The 19370-nt window shown below is 45.1% G+C and overlaps 1 protein-coding gene across 1 annotated transcript in view; it reads left to right on the top strand.

The window, feature by feature from the left end:
• LOC135905004 (ATP-binding cassette sub-family C member 2-like) overlaps positions 1-19370 on the top strand; it is a 158387-nt gene that overhangs the window by 105379 nt on the left and 33638 nt on the right. The window contains exons 19-21 of the mRNA XM_065436004.1: positions 1391-1604; positions 10084-10394; positions 18518-18645. Of these exons, the coding sequence (XP_065292076.1) occupies positions 1391-1604; positions 10084-10394; positions 18518-18645 (653 nt within the window). The remainder of the gene's footprint in view (positions 1-1390; positions 1605-10083; positions 10395-18517; positions 18646-19370) is intronic.

Below are 19370 nucleotides of genomic sequence, written 5' to 3'. Positions count from 1 at the left end.
GTTACTTCTCTACTCAAATTACCCCATACCCCCCATAACTCCTTTATCCAGTAACATCGTATGACATATGGAAAAACGGCTTTTTGTACGCAATCCTATATGTTACATATTGTATTAAATGATATGGGACTTACGCGGCATATAGATTTTTCAATACGGTTGAGAGAGCTCACCTACTGCATGCCGGAGAGCCTTTACCATCTCGGCAAGGGTACGTATGTCCAAGTAAAATGCTTGCAAGGGACTCAGATCTGGAGATAGGAAATTTAGAGAAGAATAAAAATGAGCAAGGTGTATGCGCCAGGCGTTACCAAATGCCTACTGGAAGCTGGCCACTGTCATCGAAGAGAAATGCGCACGATCATCACATTCTACCGGTGCTAACATATGGCGCAGAAACATTGAGGTTAACAAAGAAGCTCGAGAGAAAATTAGGCATCGGGCAAAGAGCAATGGAACGAAAAATGTTAGGCGTAACGTTAGGAGACAAGACGAGAGCGCTGTGGATCAAAGCGAAAACGGTATAGCTGATGTTCTAATTTAGATCAACAGAAAAAAATGTCACCAACGATTACGATACCCCTTAATGCGAAGTTTGAGCACAGCTGTATACGTGTTTTCATTTCGCGATAGACTTCCTGGCATCGAAAATCTGTCTCGTGCGGCATGTTGCCAGCGCAGCGAAGTGTGGCGCGACTGCCTAACTAATCGAAAGGCAGGCCGCGAGAGGAAGCGTGCGGGTGAGGCTTAGGCGCGATTCACAGCAGCCGCCGTAAACAACCTCTGCTCATGCAGCGCTTTGTTTCTATAGAGACGACGCGCGCTACTCTGGCGCCATCTTGTAGGCATCGTCGCCGCAAAGCCCCTCATGTGCGACACTACACTTTTGTTCTCACCTTATCGCCATACCCTCCTCCTCTGCTCTCCTCCTCGCAATCACTTATTTCTCGCCGCTTCTTTTCATCTCTCGCTGCGCTCCGCGTTCGCTCTCATCTTTCGTTGCGCTCCTTCGCTCGATTACGAAGTAGGACGCCGGCGCTGACGCTCGCCGAAGGAATGGGCGCCTAAGAGATGAGTTCATAGAAATGGAGCTGGACAAACCCTGTAATGTGTAGCGCAGATGACCTGTGGTCCAGTACAGCTGCATAATGGGTGCCAAGGGAGGCGTAGCGTAGTCGAGGAAGGCAGAAAACTAGATGGGATGAAGAAATTATGAAATTTACATGCGTACGTTTCGGGGTGGATCACCCGTCTTGCTCGAGCAAGACAGGGGTGATTGGCAATCGCTGGGAGAGACCTTCGTCCTCCATAGGACATAAAAGATAGGATTGTGATGATGATGTAGATGTGGTATGAAGCTATGTGTACAAACGACTTGTATTGCTTCCAGACAGCGTGGCAGGTGCTGCGCAGCCTGCTTCGCTTGGCGCAGTGGCCAGCGCCCGTCAGCGTCCTGATATTTCTTGGCTCTGCGGGCGCCTTCGGAATGCAGCAGCTGTGGATCAAGCGATGGACTGATGCCTCCGCGGTTCACGACTCTGCGGCTTCTTCGGCGTCGCAACCACCGTGGGTTGGCATCCTCATCGCCTTGTGTCTTGCAGATGGTAGGTCATGCGTAGACGGCCTTCGTCCCGCATTTTTCCAGCTTCCGTTATTTTGACTTAGTTAATTCAAATTTTCCCTTAAATCAAACGTACTGGGAAACCTCGGGGAGGAAATCGTTGAAGAATGAGTTATTTAGTTTCAACTCGAAAGCATGCTGCTTCGGTTTATTCGGCCTCCACCGACAACCAACGACGCCTCCTACTTGACCGTGTAAAAATACGAGAAGCTTGAAATCAGAACTAATTCCGCAAACGACGCTACCACTTTCCTAAGCGTGAAGCTATTTAATTTTTTGCTTCATTTTCTATTGTATAACTGTTTTATACCTTTTTTTGCGTTTTCTAAAGCAGATGACAGGTTCTAAATACGTCAACGGTCTTTGCCACATGCTGATCGAGTCGGACTTCTAGAGCAAGAAGTAAAAGGGTATTCTGCATCAAGCAATGAAATGGTTTTAAATTCGTTCATTCTGGCACCGTTCGGTAAGCCGATCTTTCGGATAATTTGACAAAAGCTCGCCCTCTTGTAAAGGTTGAATTGCGGCAGTGAACTTCACAGAGAACGATGGGCGGAAATTTAGTGCTTAAGCTCTGTCGTGCGCGGAGTTCGAAGGCCAGTGCAAAGCGCTTTCGGCTAAAGCGCTCCAGGCTCATTCGTGATGGAAGTTCCGACGCAAGCGACATCTGAGGGCAGGGGGGGGGGGGTCATTTTTGGTTAATCTTATGTTTGTAGGCACCACTTGTCGGTTTTTGGCGAATAATTAATCGAAGTACACAATGATCCACAGCGACGACGAGAAATGAAGTGTAGAAGTTGTCGGAAGAACAAACGATGGCTCCTATTGTTGACAGCGGGATAAATCTGCGGCGGATTTTGTCATGGAATATCATACTATAGCCTTGAATCAAGACCTACATAAGCCGCTTTCAAGCCAAATGCAATGTACACTACATACTTGGAACATTCTTGCAGACCATCAAGGATTTCAACAATATTAAAGCGAATACCTACGTTTGGTTCTTTCGACTGTTATTGTAGTAAGTCGCTGGTACGACGGTGGTCGCACTGCGGGTAGGGAAGGCGAGGAAACGCGCCGATGGAAAGGGTGCGTGCTCTTGAGTAAGCGCCTGAGGAAGAAGGGCGGGAGGGGGAAGAGGGCGCACACTGTCTCTCGTTACCTCGCTCGCTCGTTCCTCGCCAGAAGGTGAGGGAAAGGGTGCGTGCTCTCGGGTAAGCGAGTGGCCAGACGGCACCACAGGAAACGAGCAGGGAATGCTGTCGCTCGCTCGTTCGTCTCACGCTCAGGTGGCCTCCCGGCGATGACCGATGTGAACGATGCGGCGAGCTACAATCCATAGCAGATTCTCGCCCGCGAAGTAAACACCGCAGACAAAGGCGAGCGTTCGCTCTAACGCTGACGGCGTTCACGCCAACGCACCAAGAGAGCATAAAGTGGATGCATTCGATCTCGACGGGTGCCACGCAGGAACTCCGAGGAGACGCCGAGCGAAAGGATGCGTGCTTTCGGCAACTGATGTTGAATTCCAATGGTAGATCCAGATCAAGTTTTTTTTTCTTTTGCTCTGTATGAAGCAATCCTATTTCAATGGCAGAATGAGAGCGTGAGTTGTGCGTTCCAATGGCGGATCGGGAGCGGCCACCGATTCCGGATCGCTCTGCAGAGCAAAAATATTTCGCTCCGCCGGAATCGGCAGATTTGACCGGAAATCCGCCTGTCGTACTTCCTTCACCCGCCTCTGCTTCCTGTTATGGTCGCCTGTTTCCGGTCGCGGGCAGCTATGGATGACATGGAAAACATGGACGCTACGTCGCGCCGTGCGTTTTTGTTCCTGCTGCTGGATAGTGACAGCTCCGACTCGCACACTATAAGTTCCGAAGACCAGTGATGATTCTTCCGACACGGAAGAAAAACAAGCGCACGGAATGCCGGGATGATCCAGATGATGGTGACGAGGCCTACCCGACCCACCTGTAGTGTAGCGCCCTCTCGCTTGATTTCCGTGTACTATTGAGTCCCCCCGCGGGAGCGCACGCATTCCATTCGCAGATTTGACGACAGTGATCTGAGTTGCAACGACGTGCTCCGTTTGTGATCCGGCTGAGCGCTCGCGATCTGCCATTGGAATTCAACATGAGTTGCGGGCATGAGCAGCAACGACGGGAGGAGGGGAGTCTGTCGCCCGCTCGCTGTTATTCGTCCGTTCGTTCGAGCTATTCGATCGCATTGACACTCATCTTCAATGGTTTCTGCCGAACATTTGCTTACATAAAAGAGAGTGCAAGCAGCAAGGTTATTTTTTAATGATTACACTCCCACAAACTGCACATCACTGCTTTCTACCGTCCACTGTCTCATATGCTTAGATTACTTAAGCCTACATTTGCGCTGATAGCAACAACCGATAGGCACTATTTAGTATTCGCTCGTAGCGTTCTTCTTTAAAAATATAGCGCATTTCTGACTTTTAACCAATGGAAACGCGGGTAAAAATACTTTGATGAAAATACTCCGTTCTGGCGAAGTGAGACTTCTTAACAACCAACATGTCGAAGTGGCATGAATATTGTTGTGTCATCATCCCTTAGATAGAACGTGTGGTGGCACTCTGACGTCACTGAGGTCTTGAATTGTTGTATCTGAGATAGAACGCACGTGCCTGTGTGTGTGTGTCTGTGATGTCACTGATTAGTAGCTCTGTATAGCTACATAAGACGGCCATGTAAGTGGCTTGGGGTTCTTTCTCGTTGTCTTGTAAGTGGCAATAAACGTGTGTTCTGGCAAGTAGGCTACTGCTATACTGCGTGAAGCACACTGGGCGTTACCTCACCTATCACTCCCAGGAGCATAGCAACAACGAAAAACGGAAGCATGGCAGCAATCTCGCTTTTCACTGCCGGTCATGTGAGCACACGCCTAAAGTCGAGGAAGTCCCCGTCATGAAGAGACACGCAGATCCGCCAGCACGCAAGATCCTCTAGGTCCTTACGGTTGTCAAATGTGTGCATTGCATCACTATTGCATCCATCGATTACTTCGCAAAGAAATCGCAGTATCTAGATAATTATTAACTTTCCCCTCTTCCCTTTCACACATCCCGCGTACTCAGAATAGCCTAGTCACTGGTGTAATAATATATTTATCTGTGTGTGCGTGCATTGTATTTCTGCGTTTGGTTTGGTTTTCTCTGTCGATATATTTCATCCCTTCGCAAGAAATTGTAGTTGTAATTCTGGGACCATACTGTGCAGTTCCCTAAGTTTCCGCCGAGGTATTTACTCTGTTTGCCGCGTTCTGTCGTCATTCCAACCTGTCCGCAACTAACAACCATTTCGCAAGGAAGTGGAGTGTCTTGTAGCATAATATTCGACACTAGGTATGCAGTCAAAGAGCATCGTGATGTCGCATTGAAACATCTCGCTGCAGAAAAATATAAAGTACCTTCCCACGGCACGGACAACACCGTAAAGGAAACGGTTGGCCGGTACATAAGCTACAGTGTAACGGTCTGCAATATTCTCTTGCTATAGTGGTCATTGTGTCAATCCTTTGTAGATCTGTTATTAAAACACTTCCTATACTTTCGGATATACGCGCTTGAAAAGTTCCGTCGTGTTTATTACAACTTGAGAAGTGCCTTCACACCAACGTGCCCAACGCTCTGGCACAAGGAGCGTGGGCCTCATCCGGCGGTGAGCATTTAGCCTGCCCCCTGGACGTGTGCTGCGTGATGTTGTATGCACAAAGGGGAAATTCCATAAATTCGATAAAATATATATACTCAATGACTATCAAAAGTGTCTTGTCTGCATTCTTCTTCTCTCTTCTTCTTCTTCTACTTTCGTTTTCTATTTCTGCATTTATTTACCCTGAAAGCCCATCAGACATTACACGGAAAGGAAGGGTGGGGAGTTGGAGGGGCATTTTAGTTCATTAAACACCAAAAATTTAATAAATGAAACAAAGCTTACACGGGGTGCTGGAAAGTTTGGGCAATACAACAGATTACAACACTATGCGAAGTACAAAACATTCATACTTCTTGATTTCCAATAGTTGAAAACACCCCAGATAACCACTTACAATATAACGTGCAGGTAGACTTTCTCATTTACGATTGAAGAACACGTAATCAGAAACACTAGCCTATGAAAACCCAGGCGAGCGCGAATACAGCAGTAGGCTAAACTGACTTCGTTGCGCCCGGAGGGTCCTTGATGACTGTCCTGTGTTGCCATGGAGGTGTTCCGTACGGACCCCAAATGCCGAATTTCTTTCTGAAAAGTGTCTAGAATGAGTCGCTTGCAACAAAGAATGCATGGGTAAGACTACACAACAAATTCATACAAGACTCGACAGCCATTGCGCAGATACAAAACACAATTTGCCTAAAGCAGTAGCCAACCACTTCCATGATCATGGTCGTATATTTGACAAAGCAAGGCGTATATATACAAATAAATTCCCGTTCTTCTAGCGAGAGGAAATGTACAGAATCATACCTCATACACAAGTTTAAATGCCCACAGTCGACGGGGATCAATTTGACACGTGGCAACTTAGAATCTCGAAAAGCTGTAACTCTGACCAGAAACTCTCCCATCCTATTCCTCCATTTACAGTTCTTCCCTGACTCCCCCCTACCACTCATTTTGTTATTCTCTTCCACGTTTTTGCACATATGTCAACCATACGCACCGTTTTCCCATGTACACCTGCCCCCTCCCATTTCTCTGCTGTCATCCTCCTATTTGTTATTCTTAGGAAACCTAAGAACCCTATGGAGGATCCACCTCCCTCCCCACAAAGACCTTAGTAGAGAGCAGTCGGTTGCCTGGAGACAACTGCAGACTAATACATACCCCAATCTAAATACTCAGCAAAATCTATCCAGCAACATATGACAATGAGTGCCCGCTATGCGATGAACACGCAACGCTTTACCACGTTACATTAGCCAGCCAAAAACCAAAGGTACCGCCAGTACACAAAACACTAACACCGGAGCAGTGGGAGGCTGCGCTGTCCTGCTAGATCTACCTGATCGACAGAGCTGATCGACAGAGCTAGCAAGATGGCAAAGGCCCCAGGGGCCCTGGACTGAGGGCTCCACCTTCGCCGGGATACCTCCTTTGTGAAAATAAAGTTTTTCATTCATTCATTCATTCATTCATTCATTCATTCATTCATTCATTCTGGTTTCTTTCTCTTTACCCCCTTTCTTACTCCATGCTTTTACTTTTTCTTTTCTTTTAAAGAACCACACTCACAAATTCCAAAGTCCCAGGATACCTTCTATCGACGCTTCGGTCACACAGGGTCGCGCCACTTCTGTATAATGACGTGACGACGCCTGCGCCGTACCACTGAGGCTGATGTCCCTTGAGTCACTGCCTTCCAACTACCCTATCGATTGCCCCGATACTCTATGTCCCCTTTTTAACAGCTTAGAAATTACCCGACGCACTGCTGCTACGCTACTCAAGTCATTCGTTCAACTGATGTCATTTTCTTACTCGCGCACTGACCGGCTGATCACCTTTTTTTAAACCACAAAAGCGCGCCGCCTACGACACATCTGAAGGCTCCCTAACCTCTCGCTCTCCGAACAACCAACGTCCTATGTCCTTCTCTTTCTCTATATTCAATCAATCAATCAATCAATCAATCAATCAATCAATCAATAATTTCAGTATCAAAGACACTTGGTTGATACAGACAAAAAGCCATTGATCAGGCTTGACGAGGCCTGCACCCCCGAATACTGGCAGACAAGGCGCATAACAAATACAGCACGCCAACATAAATAAACCGACCAGTGCACAGAAGTCAGGTGTATATTTTTTTACCGTCTGAAATCAGCTGCTATTGTCATAAATACTAGTAAAAGAACCATAATAATAAATCATTGTGTAGAAATACACAATAACATAAGAAAGAAATACGCTTGAACACACGACAGGGTCACATGAGTACATGAATACTGCACGAGATTACTCATTCTATTGCGAAAACAAAAAATACCGATAAATAGAACGTCACAGCAAAGCAAACAAGCTAATTAGGCGTGGCATTGTGTTATATTTGGAACTCCGGATTATTAAGCACCGCAGGTATCTGGTATTTTGCCATCTGAGTGCCGTACTTTGTATGTGTTCTAGACACCTTCTAAAACCTCACGCATTCTCAATGTACGGGCATTCTCAAGCCGGCGTAGTCCGGACAATTCAGTAAGAAATTAAATGTAGTTTTTCACTTGCAATTTATAGGTTTTAGGTAACATTATAGGGTAAAGCTCATTTACGGGTAATAGATTTAGGGCCTTAAAGATTGGTTCCGTGTGTGTGTCGTATGCAGCATTAACGATGTTGCGAAGGGTTTTCTTTCGAAGTTTATGTAGTTTCTGAGTATTTGTTTGTGTTGTCGTTCCCCCCTACTAAATAGCAGTACGATAATTTCGACAAGAACAGGGATATCTAAATTAACAATTTTATATTCTGAGGCAAGATGTGGAGATATTTGCAGAACACCCCTACAGTTACTGAAAGTTTATTTAATGTTTCGTTTACTTGAACTGTCCACGTCATGTGTTCTTCAAACACGACGCCAAGACTTTTAGCTTAGCGCGATATTTGTATACCTGATAACCCAATTTTTAGACGCTAATTATATTGACTGTTTTGTGCTGAGGGTGAAATGAAACTGCTTTTGTCTTTGCAGCATTTAAATTTAATGAGTTAGCGACACTCCAAGCGTGAAGTTTGTTTAACACCACGTTGCCTTTTTCTATGAGGCTAGACGGATCCCACCCTGTTATGAAAATACTTGTATCGTCTGCGTATATAATAAATATTGTGTTATGGTCTATGTTTACTATATCGTTCACATATATGTTGAAGAGTAATGGGCTTAAGATACTGCCTTGAGGCACACCATCATGAATTGCATTTATTTCAGATAGAAAACCGTTAGGAGGGGTTTGCTGCCGACGATGATGAAAATAAGATGTAAGAAGTGTTAGGAAAGTGCCTCTAAAGGCATGTTGTTCCAGTTTCTCAAGTAAAGACTGGTGATTAATTGAGTCAAATGCTTTAGAGTAATCAACGTATATGCCTAGTGCGCATAGCCGATTTTTGAAAGGCTGCAAAATGTGTTCTTTTTGGCTGAGAAGGGCCGTTTCGGTGGAGCAACCGCTCCTAAAACAGTGCTGACAGGGCGTGATAATGCTGTGCTTTATTGTAAAGCTGGACATGCATTCATATATAAACTTTTCAATGCATGTTGAAAACATGGGAATAATTGCAATTGGCCTCTAATTAGAGAAGTCGTTAATATCACCGCCCTTGAAAATCACTGATACTTTTGATGTCTGAAGTCCTTTGTGGAAAGCGGCCATGGAAAACAAAAGGTTGACTACATGTTCTAAGATAGGTGCGATTATATTGATGGCATATTTTACAGCTTGTATCTGGAAGTCATCGGCATCGGTATGCACACTATTCAGCAGGGACATGACGGAACTTCCCATTTCGTGCACCTTAGTGGAAACAAAAATGCACTATCCATTATTCGTGTTGTTAAGTTGTCAAGGCATTCGGGACCGTGCTTACTCTTGACTAATGATGTGAAGTAATCGCTAATGGGCCTCGCAACAACTGTTCTTTTCTTTTTCTTTCTTTTTCCCCTTTTTTTTGCGGACTCTCACGCTCTTGTCCGCTCGCCTAAAAAGCCATGCCTAGAGCCGTCAAACGACATCGCTCATTTTCTTTTCAGTCTGTCTCTTTACAGCCAGCCGACACCGAACGCACGTGACGTCACTACACTAACCCGTTAAAACTAACCCGCCGAGGATGACAGGGCCGCCTTTGACGAAGATAGGTCCTCCTATCGAAACGTTGGCCAGCCTTCCTGAGGCACCTTATCCCTATGTCTAACGCTTGTACCACGTTTCTCAAAAATAATAAGTTGTCTACTCGCTGCCATTGTTCTGTGGAATCGAAGAAACGCCGGGCATTCTTACAGATGTGGCACTGATAGATTATGGGAGCATAATTACAACAACCTGCAAAACAATCATGCATTTCGTTGCCGCAAGCACAACTTTTCATCTTCCTCTCACACATTCACTTTAGCGAACGAGCATCTGGATCAACTGACTAGTCGGATATCAGAAACTGTTAAAGTAGAATGATGCAGGATTGGTTCACTCAGCAGCCCTTCAATGCGTCTCACTGGAGAAATGGCTGATTATCATTACGAAGCATTGCGATTGCTAATAAGGAAATGTCATTGTTATGCGAATGGCCAGTTCTTGGCATAAATGCTGAGTTGAACGTGCTGTATGTACGTTCGTCTTCGTCCCGTTGTCGTGCACTGCAATTTCATTGACGCTCTTTTGCTCCTTGCACGGTCAGTGGCAAAACTTCTCATTACGACGTATCTCTTTGCCTTCGTCACAGTGGGCTTTCGGATTCTGGGGAGCGTACTGGTCGCCTTCACCGTGAAGTGCCTTTCACGGACGCTTCACAACGACATGCTGAGTCACTTGGTGCACAGTCCCGTGTCCTTCTTCGATGCAACACCACGAGGCCGTGTACTGAACCGCTTCTCGGCCGACGTGGAAACCATGGAGGCGCGCTGCTTCCTCGCCACCAAACAGACCATCCAGAACACACTCATCATCATCGCCAAGGTGGCAATTGTGGGAACACAGTCGCCTGTGGTCGTCGCCATTACGCTCGTTGTCGGTCTATTTAGCGCTTACATACTGGTGAGCACGTGTGTCGTTTTAGTCGGTGGCGTTATTTTCAACCTTTTTTTCAGACCTTTTTTTCAGCCATTTTTCAGAAGCTGAAAAATGTCACATGAATATTTGCACCAGTAACTTAGCGCAATGAAACCCACACGCAAAAGAACAGCGGTCAGAGATAAGTGCTTGTTTTTGTCCACTTTTCTTGTGTCTGTGGTTTTCATTGCGTTAAGTTACTGGTTCAATTATAGATAATCAACTATATATAGCCCAACAATCAACTATGCTAGATCGCACAAATACTTTGTCACCAACTAAATAAACTCTTTTTAATGGGAGGGGATTGTAGGCGTAAATGGTGCATTTTGTATTTATCGGTCTGGCTAAAAAATATGCGGATCCCACGTACTGTGAGAATCGATGTAAGTGAAACTTTTCATGCTGTTTGCTTTCATTGACGATATTTAGTGGTGATGTTGGCGGCGAATGTGTAACTTTTTTCAGCGTTTAGTCCAAAACGAGAGCGGTGAGTTGATGTTAAATGGTACCTTCGTGTACCACTGCTCTTTGTCTGCGTAGTCCACAGAACACACACGGAGACATGTTTACTTGAGGCGTTGTTGGGCGTCATTGTTCATAATCTCTGAGAGGGTTGAGAAATATCATTGCCTCACATGACACATCACATCGTGGCAGAAGTGATTTATTCATTTATTTATTTAGATAATTATTTAATTATTTATTTATTTTCAATACTGCTGCTCTTCTTCGAGAGCGTGGCAGTTGGGCAGTACAATAATTCTTCTGCACAGTGCCAGGCAAACAAAGTGCCCGTTATGCAAAAAACGACATATGCAGTGCAAGTTACACAAACTTTACAAGTAATACAATGTTAAGATCAAACGGAATAGTAAAACAAATACATAAAGCTTCACGGCAAATGACCAAGGAGAATGACGATATCACTAGGGGCAAGTGATAAAACCAAAGTAACTAAAATTAAACTTCGAGCGCTTCTGGATCATTATGGCAAACAAATAAACGGTCGTAAATGAGAGTGTTTATTAAAATATCATAATGAACAAGAATACCTGTGCCGACGCCCCTGCATGCCGTAAGTACTCTTACGCACACACAGTTTTTTCTATTTGTGAGCTAAATTAAGATAATAATTCAAAGTTCGTGATATTAGGGTCAAGTTGTTTCTATTCTGCTATTGCGAGCGGGAAGAAAAAATACTTAAAAGTGTCATTTCTACATACCTATTCTGTCTATGAGTGCACATGCTTATTATGTGTAGGTCGAGCCTGGAAAAATGAAATGTATTTTGATAGTTAATGTTTAGTAGTTGAAAGAAGAATTGTAAGCGAGCGTGTTTCACTCTTGTGAATAGCGTTCGCAAACCAGACTGGGTTAAAAGATTTGTTGGCGAGTCTGTATGTTTATATTTGTTATGGATGAACCTGACAGCTTTCCTTTGTATTGACTCTAGTTTGCTTATGTTAGTGTGTGCGGAAACCAAACGGTGTTAGCGTATTCAAGATCAGGCCTTACAAATGATCGGCAGGCTAGCAGCTTCGTTGACGTGGTTGCGAGCGCCAGACTTCTTTTTAAGAAAAATAGTTTGCGGAGCGCCTTTGAGATTATATTAGTGACATGTTCGTCCCGATGTTATTGTAACACCTAGATATTTATGATCTTCAACCTTGTTAAGTGGAGTGCCGCTAATTGCGTATATTAAGATTGATGGTACCGTTTTCCTGGTTGCAGTCCTGATTGCGGACTTTTGTATGTGGATTCTCATCTGCCATTTAGAGCACAAATTAGTTATGTCAGCTAGAGAATCATTCAATTTAATATGATCGTTATAATGAATAATTTCTCAGTAAATGGCGCAGTCGTCCGCGACTAGTTTTATATAGCGATTGATATCAGCTGTGATATTGTCAATATAAAGTAGGGAAAACAATCGTCCGAGAAGCGACCATTGAGAGACTCCGGATGTTACAGCCACTGCGTCAGAAAGTGTTTTTTCGCAAACTACAAATTGCGAGCGGTTACTTAAGAAGCCTTTTATCCAAGAAGAAAGTTCTCCTATACCAAGAACATTTTCAACCTTAGCTATTATTTTCTGTGACACACACAATCAAGTCTTAGATAAATATAGTATAATCAAATCAGTTCGACCGCGGTAATAAAGGTCGCGGACTAGTTCTGTTAGTGGAGTTGCTGTCAATAGACCACAGAGAAAACCATCTTGGATGGGAGAGAAAAAATTAATGCGCTCTAGGAATACTGTCATGTGCATTAACATTATGTGTTTGAAAACTTTACATGATGTGCTAGTTTGTAAAATAGGTCTCGAATGTGAAGGTAATGTGCATCACCTCCCTTGTGGAACGATTATAACCTTTGCAATTTTCCAATCATGAGGTAGTTATAAAGTCGTAGGTGATTTCCGAAAAACTAGGCCAAGATATTTACTACACCACTCCGTACATCTTTTGAGGAAGTTATTAGGTATGTCGTCGTGGCCACTACGTTCCTTGGGTCAAGTTTAAACAGTAAATTGAAAATACCAGCGTCCGTAATGTCTCGTTTATCGATTTTCGTGTGATGTTGCGTCATAAAGTTTAACAGAATTATAAGCTGTACGAAATGTAATTAATTATTACAATTGCATGGGCACATTGTAAACCAAAATACGTCGTCTGCACCACGTTTCACTGCGCTGCGAAGAAGCTCCAGTTTTGCCCGTCGCTTCTTTCGGGCCTGGGTGTCCTCGGCGCGGAGTGCCCGCTTTGTACCCATTTTCCTGGAGCGTGGATACGTGCTCCTTCTGCATACGTAGCCAGCAGGCTGTTCAGACGACAGCTCCAAGCGCTCTCTTCAGTCTATGGACGACTGCAACGTTTACACTATCTCAGCCCAGCACGCGGCCTACACCACCCAGCACCTGCATTTTTGCTGCATAAGAAAGCAGGCACCGCACGTGCCATACGGACAAACTGTGAAACGCTGCCGCGGCGACGCCGGCCTGAATGCGTAGTGTTCCTGTATACTGCGGGAGGATATACAGGAACACTATGAATGCGCGGAGGCGAGCGCCATCTGGTAGTGTTGCAAGAACTCCAGCAGCGCGCGCGAGCCCGGATAGATGGATGGATGCTATGAGCGTCCGCTATGAAACGGGGCGTTGGGCTGCGCCAGCAAGCTGTTATTATTACATTGCCTGATGTCCTACCTATATTTAAAAAAAAAGCGCAAAGAATTCCCTTCACCAAACTTTCTCAACCCCTATTGCGTACTTTGTTTTTTGTACGCCTCCGTCGTTTGTCTTTTTCATACTTTTCTTCCGCTAATCTTCAAATCGCCTATTGCTGATCTCTATTGCACACATGTTTCCTTTCACCCTGCTCTCGCTGAACCCAGGGGCTTCAAGAAGGCCAGAGGTGCCTAAATCGACCGCTGGTCAGATACATTCACATTCGAATAAAACATGCTCCGTCGTTTCCCTAGCTTTACCGCAGCAAGCATACGCTTCTTCTTGTTTATTGTGACTCGCTTTAAAATTGCTTCTTCTATGGCATTCCGATCTTGCTTCGAAAGGTAAGGAGCTTCCCCTTGAGTTATAAATTATTTCTTACCTGATTTTGATTTTTCTTTTCCTCTTAATTACTTACTCATAACAGGTTTCATTTCGATTGCTGCAACCCATCAGAATGTCGCAAACTCTCTGCCACTTGACGTTGTTTGTTGCCATGTTGCTTACCATACAGGTCGCATACTTGCTGGCAAGCTTTTTTGTTCTTTTCCTCCACGGTGAATCAATGTTTTTTTCTGTACAGATACCTGAGCATTATCCCAGCCCATTTAGGTTCTTCCAGATTCCTCAGACATTCTTCACACTCAATTTTACACTGAGCTTCACTCACTTCAAAACTTGCCCAGCCCGTATCACCCTGCACAGCTTCATCTGTAGTCTTCCCGTGAGAGTCCAATGCGAGGCGTCCCACTCACCTTTGGTTGCCATCGAGTATCGATTGTATTACGGACTTCAATTTGTACCCCTGACCGGCATCGAGTTCCGATTGTACGTCTGACTTCAAGGACCGCATTTCCCAATGCTAGTCCTTGAACCATTACGCGTTACCCAGACACACCTCGTACCTATCGTATTTGCATAGCGCTATGTGTTTCATTAGGGCCGCATTTCTCGTCCCCTTTGCTGTTATTGTTTTCCCTGTGTTTCATATATCTATTTCCTTCGTTTACACATATATCAAGATACTTATATTCTTTCTCCCGAGGTATTTCCTGGCCCTGTATTGACATTGTTTATTTTACTGTTTTGATTGAATACCATAACACCGGATTTTTCAAGGCTAAATTTCAGACCTAAATTCTCGCATTCCAGTTCACAGACATTAGCCAGATGTTGCATATCATTTTGCTTGTTAGCGAGCAACACGACGTCGATTCTTGGGCAACGTGCACAAAAACCAAACATCAGAAAGAACACCGGACAAACACTCTGTCTTCTTTCTCGTGTTACGTGTGTGTGTGCACTGCCCAAGAATGTATGAGTTCCGCTTTTCAATCCTTCTGCAACACGATGTCGTCCGCATAGAACAAACCTAAAAGCTGCTGCTCTACTCCTGTACCCGCCTGTTTGTATAAGAGATTCAACTCGATATTACTTCCTCCTAGCGCCCTCTCCATCCTCACCATGTACATCATGAACAGTAGCGGAGATAGAGGGCGCACCTGTCTCAGTCCCATGTTGATATCAACTTGCTCCTCGTTCCTTCCCATTCAACGCAAACTGTATTTTCTAGGTATATCTCTGTCAAAAGCTGTAATACAGCTGCTGCCTATGCCTCCCCATTCCAGAATATCGCACAATAGGCTGCGGTTTACGTTGTCATACGCTACGTTAATATATAAAAAAACTTCATCCAAGCACTCCGTACAGACAGTTAACCAGCAAAGCTGAAACGTGCGGCCTTAGTATTCATCACTTGATTAATCCCAACTGTTTATTAAACGACGGCTTGATAGGCTGCCTGATCCTCGGTACGCAGTCGCTTCTTGCGCTCGGCTGCACTAGCCTGTCCGTGTGCCCAGGCTGCAGCATCGGCACGGCGTAGACTAGCTCGTTCCCGGTTCTGCTCACGACGTTGCTGATCTAAAGCTGCCTGCTCCTCAGGGGTACGTATGACGCGTGGCCTACCAATTTCGGGACCGGAAACAAACTGCTGCGCGCGCGCTCGGCGGCGACGGAGAGCGCCGACGTCACTATTGGCGTAGCCGATCGCGCCACTCTCTTCTTCTTTTTCGCGAATGCAAATGGAGTTGCGCAGGAGGACTCCTCGACGCACAGGCGACAGACGGACGAATCGGCTAGCCATATACAGCTTCGCTGTAAAAATCCACACATAGTGGTATCATTTCCTCGCGATACTTCAATGCACTGCGTAAGGACAATATGTTATCATCCAGACGCCTACCGATTCTGAAGCCATTCTGAAGGTGTCCCAATATGCCATTATCCTCTGTCCATGCTTGCAGTTTTAGTTTAATTTCCTGCATTGCTAACATGTATGCTAGCGATGTAATGATGAACGGTTACCTTACCTTCAAACAGTAAGTTCATTCTGCTTTCTCACCAACTGCCTGGTATTCGTCCATTCTTTAAAGTTTTTTTCTACTGCTTTCAACGGAGCTTCCTTACTTTTTGGTCGTAGTTCATTATAAAGCCTAACGAGAACCTCCTGTAGCCCTGTGGCTCTGGCCTTAGTAATTTGATCTTCGGCTTTCTTCCAGTTGAAATTTGTCCGCACCAGCTCCTTTTCCATCTGGTTCTCTTTCATGCTCTTTTTTTCCACCAATACAACCTCGTAATTGCCTTGCAAAGATTCGGCTGTTATTTTCCGGGTCTAATTTAATGTCGCGTCCCCTTCTAGTTTGTTTCCATGTTCCTCTAGGGTATGTTGTTTTGTTGTTCCAGACTTCCTGCCTAACGAGTTTATGTGGTTACAAAATATTCTAGGTGCAGCCGTCTTTTTCCTGCGTATTTCTGACAACCAACGTAAACTTCCACATTTCATCTTTGCTTGAACGAGTATTTAAACCGTAGATTTTTTTCTCCCGGTATAAGCCCCATCTTCTGGCTACTGCATCCTGCGGCAACTGTGCTTTTGCCTGCCTGTGCTGTCATGATGCTTACTGTCAGTCGGCGATCGCTTCTCGAATCCCAGTTCTGCCAACAGCTTTTCTGTTTGATTTTTGTTTTGTTGCCAACGACCATGTTGCTTCTCTTCCTGTGTTTCTGTCGTAATTACACTTAGAAGCTCATTATTTCCCACTCTTTGCTTGGCCATTTTCCAAGTTCTTCCTCTGCTCTTGTGACTATATTTGTTATTTGTTAAGTGTTCAAACTGTAACTGGCCAATCTTCTCTCCTTGCTCTCTTTCCCAATCACATATCCTATTTTCAAAATTATACATTTATAATCAATCCCTATACTGCTATACCCTTTGTCATCAATGACCATTTCTCTCAACTTATCATAATTTCCTTTTGTCATCAGACAGCAGTCAATGGTCGATTGCCGGTTTTCAATTTCTCACGTGATCTACCCATCACACTTGGACCCTGCATTCACGATAACGAGTTATGTTGCTCGCTAATATGTAGCATTGACGTCCCGTGGTTGTCAGTATTACCATCTAGATCCTGTACATGGGCATTCATGTCACCTGATAGGATTATTTCAACGTCATTCCAGAAACCCCTAATTTCAGTACTTAGGCATTTTACTAACCCTTGATCCTTCTATCTGCAATTATTTCCCGCCCATAAATATGTTACGCCCAGCCAAGTTTTGTTTCCGCACATTGTGTATGATAACCGAAGATGCTCCTGACATTTTGAATTTACTCTTTTCCATTTGGCTCCCTGATGCATGAGCATTCAGACTCCCCCTCCTTTTCTTTTCTACTTAGTTCTGTTGCACCCTTCCTAAGCATAATTCGCAATCACTGGCGGCTCTTTCGAGTCTGTAACGTGAGTTTCAGTAACCGCATACACCCCTGTTTATTCTCTCTTTAATTGCTTCTCAATGTCTACCCATTTTCCTTTCTTCTGTCGGTCTGCATGTTTATGTAACCTACTGCAGGGCAAGCACTCTTTCTTGTTTTCGTCCGTTTTTTTTATTGACGGCGATTCTGTCCTAACGTTCCCCCAGGGTACCTTCTTCATTTCTACCTACCCTGGCCTCCTTAGCGCCCGTAGGTCCCCCAAAAAAGCAACTGCGTGACCAGCAAGTCGCCAGCGCACTTCTCGTCCAACCCTGTGATTGCAGTGGATCCCATCTCGTTGAAAATCACCATACCTTGTCACTTTCCTGTTTACTTCTACAACCTCGGAACCTTCCTTTCTCTCTGCTCAATCTTCATACAGCCTCATTTGCAGCCACAATGCGAGCACCATCTGGTGGTGCTGTGAGAAACGCAGCGGCACCCATGGTAGTATTCTAGTACACTGCAGCCGTGGCAAGACCACGACAGCAGCAGCTACAGCAGCGCCCAGAAAGTCGGGAGAAGAGGCAAAGAATGTTTCGCTTTAAGATGCAGGTCGATCCCGAAGGCACTGCAATCTAACACAGCTGGCGAAAGCGCTTGCTGTCACGTGTGAGAAACTGGCACGTGGCTCACTCGCCAGGTGTTTCATAGAGTTACTTTGGTACGAGAGGAGCATGCGTCTCATTGCGCCCCAATGGTAAAAGCATGGGGCTGCTGTGCTGAATAAGAGACAGGTTCGATTCCACCATCTGTCGCGCATTCTTCTGGCATTGCAGGTGGATTTCACCCACGCTGGAGGCACCTAACAGAAACCTCAATGTGTGGTCAGCGTCCGCAAGCGCATCGTGTTTTGCAGGAAATCGCGACAAAGATACGACGTGTGGAGACGCAACTCTGATAAACCAGACTCAGAAACCTAGCACGTGACTCACGCTAGAGCAGTTGTCGAGAATTCACCATCTACGCATGCTATCGTACACTTAGAGAGCTAGCTTTGCTAAGTTCTAGCCCGTTTTTTTTTCTCCATTCTGTCTTCCTCAACCTTCTCACCATTCGCAGAGGCTGGCACTGAAGGCAACCAACTGTGGCCGCTACGTAGAGAGCCTGGCCATGTCTCGCCTTCTGCAGCACGCTGCAGAAACCACGGACGCGCTGAGCACTGTGCGAGCGTACGGTGTGGCCGGCAGGTGATAGTTTATTATTTCTATTTCCATCTCTTATAAATCAGGTGGCGACAAATATTAGTGTTGTTGGAGGTAAGCTGCAGCTACAGGAGGGTTTAACATGGCAAAAAATGAGCGCAAATTTGCCGAGCTGAGCGTCTCATACAACATCACTGCGACCCGCCGTGGTTGCTTAGGGCATTTGGGGCTGCGCTCCTAAGCACGAGGTCGCAGGATCGAATCCTGGCCACGGTGGCCGCATTTCGATGAAGGTGAATTCTAAAAACACCCGTGTACTTACCCTTAGGTGCACCTTAAAGGACCCCAGGTTGTCAAAATTAACCCGTAGTCACCCACTACGGCGTGCCTCATAATCAGATCGTCGTTTTGGCACGTAAAACCCCCTAATTTAAGCGTCACTGCAATATTTTTACTATGTGTCCTTCAAACCCGTCTTTCTTTGGAATGCAAAAGGAAGATGTGAAACGTACGTAAGCTCTTTACGCATTACGATATCGTAACCTAGCAGTATTCCTATGTCTGTTTTATCTCGTAAAGTTGCCAACGTCCACGCATGTCACAGCGCACCAGCCATCAAATCGAAGTTTCTCGTCCTCGAACAGGAACTGTTACTTTTCAATCATCATTTTTTCCTCGAGCTGCCAAGGACTGGAACGACCTACCCTTCAATGTCGTTGCCATCACATGTCATTCACGATTTCTAGAAACTGTTCAAGGTTGTATTTCAA

Source organism: Dermacentor albipictus, chromosome 6 (assembly GCF_038994185.2).
Source record: "Dermacentor albipictus isolate Rhodes 1998 colony chromosome 6, USDA_Dalb.pri_finalv2, whole genome shotgun sequence".
Taxonomy (NCBI): domain Eukaryota; kingdom Metazoa; phylum Arthropoda; class Arachnida; order Ixodida; family Ixodidae; genus Dermacentor; species Dermacentor albipictus.
The sequence above is the reverse complement of the archived record's forward strand: the minus strand, read 5'-3'. Positions and strand labels throughout refer to the sequence as shown.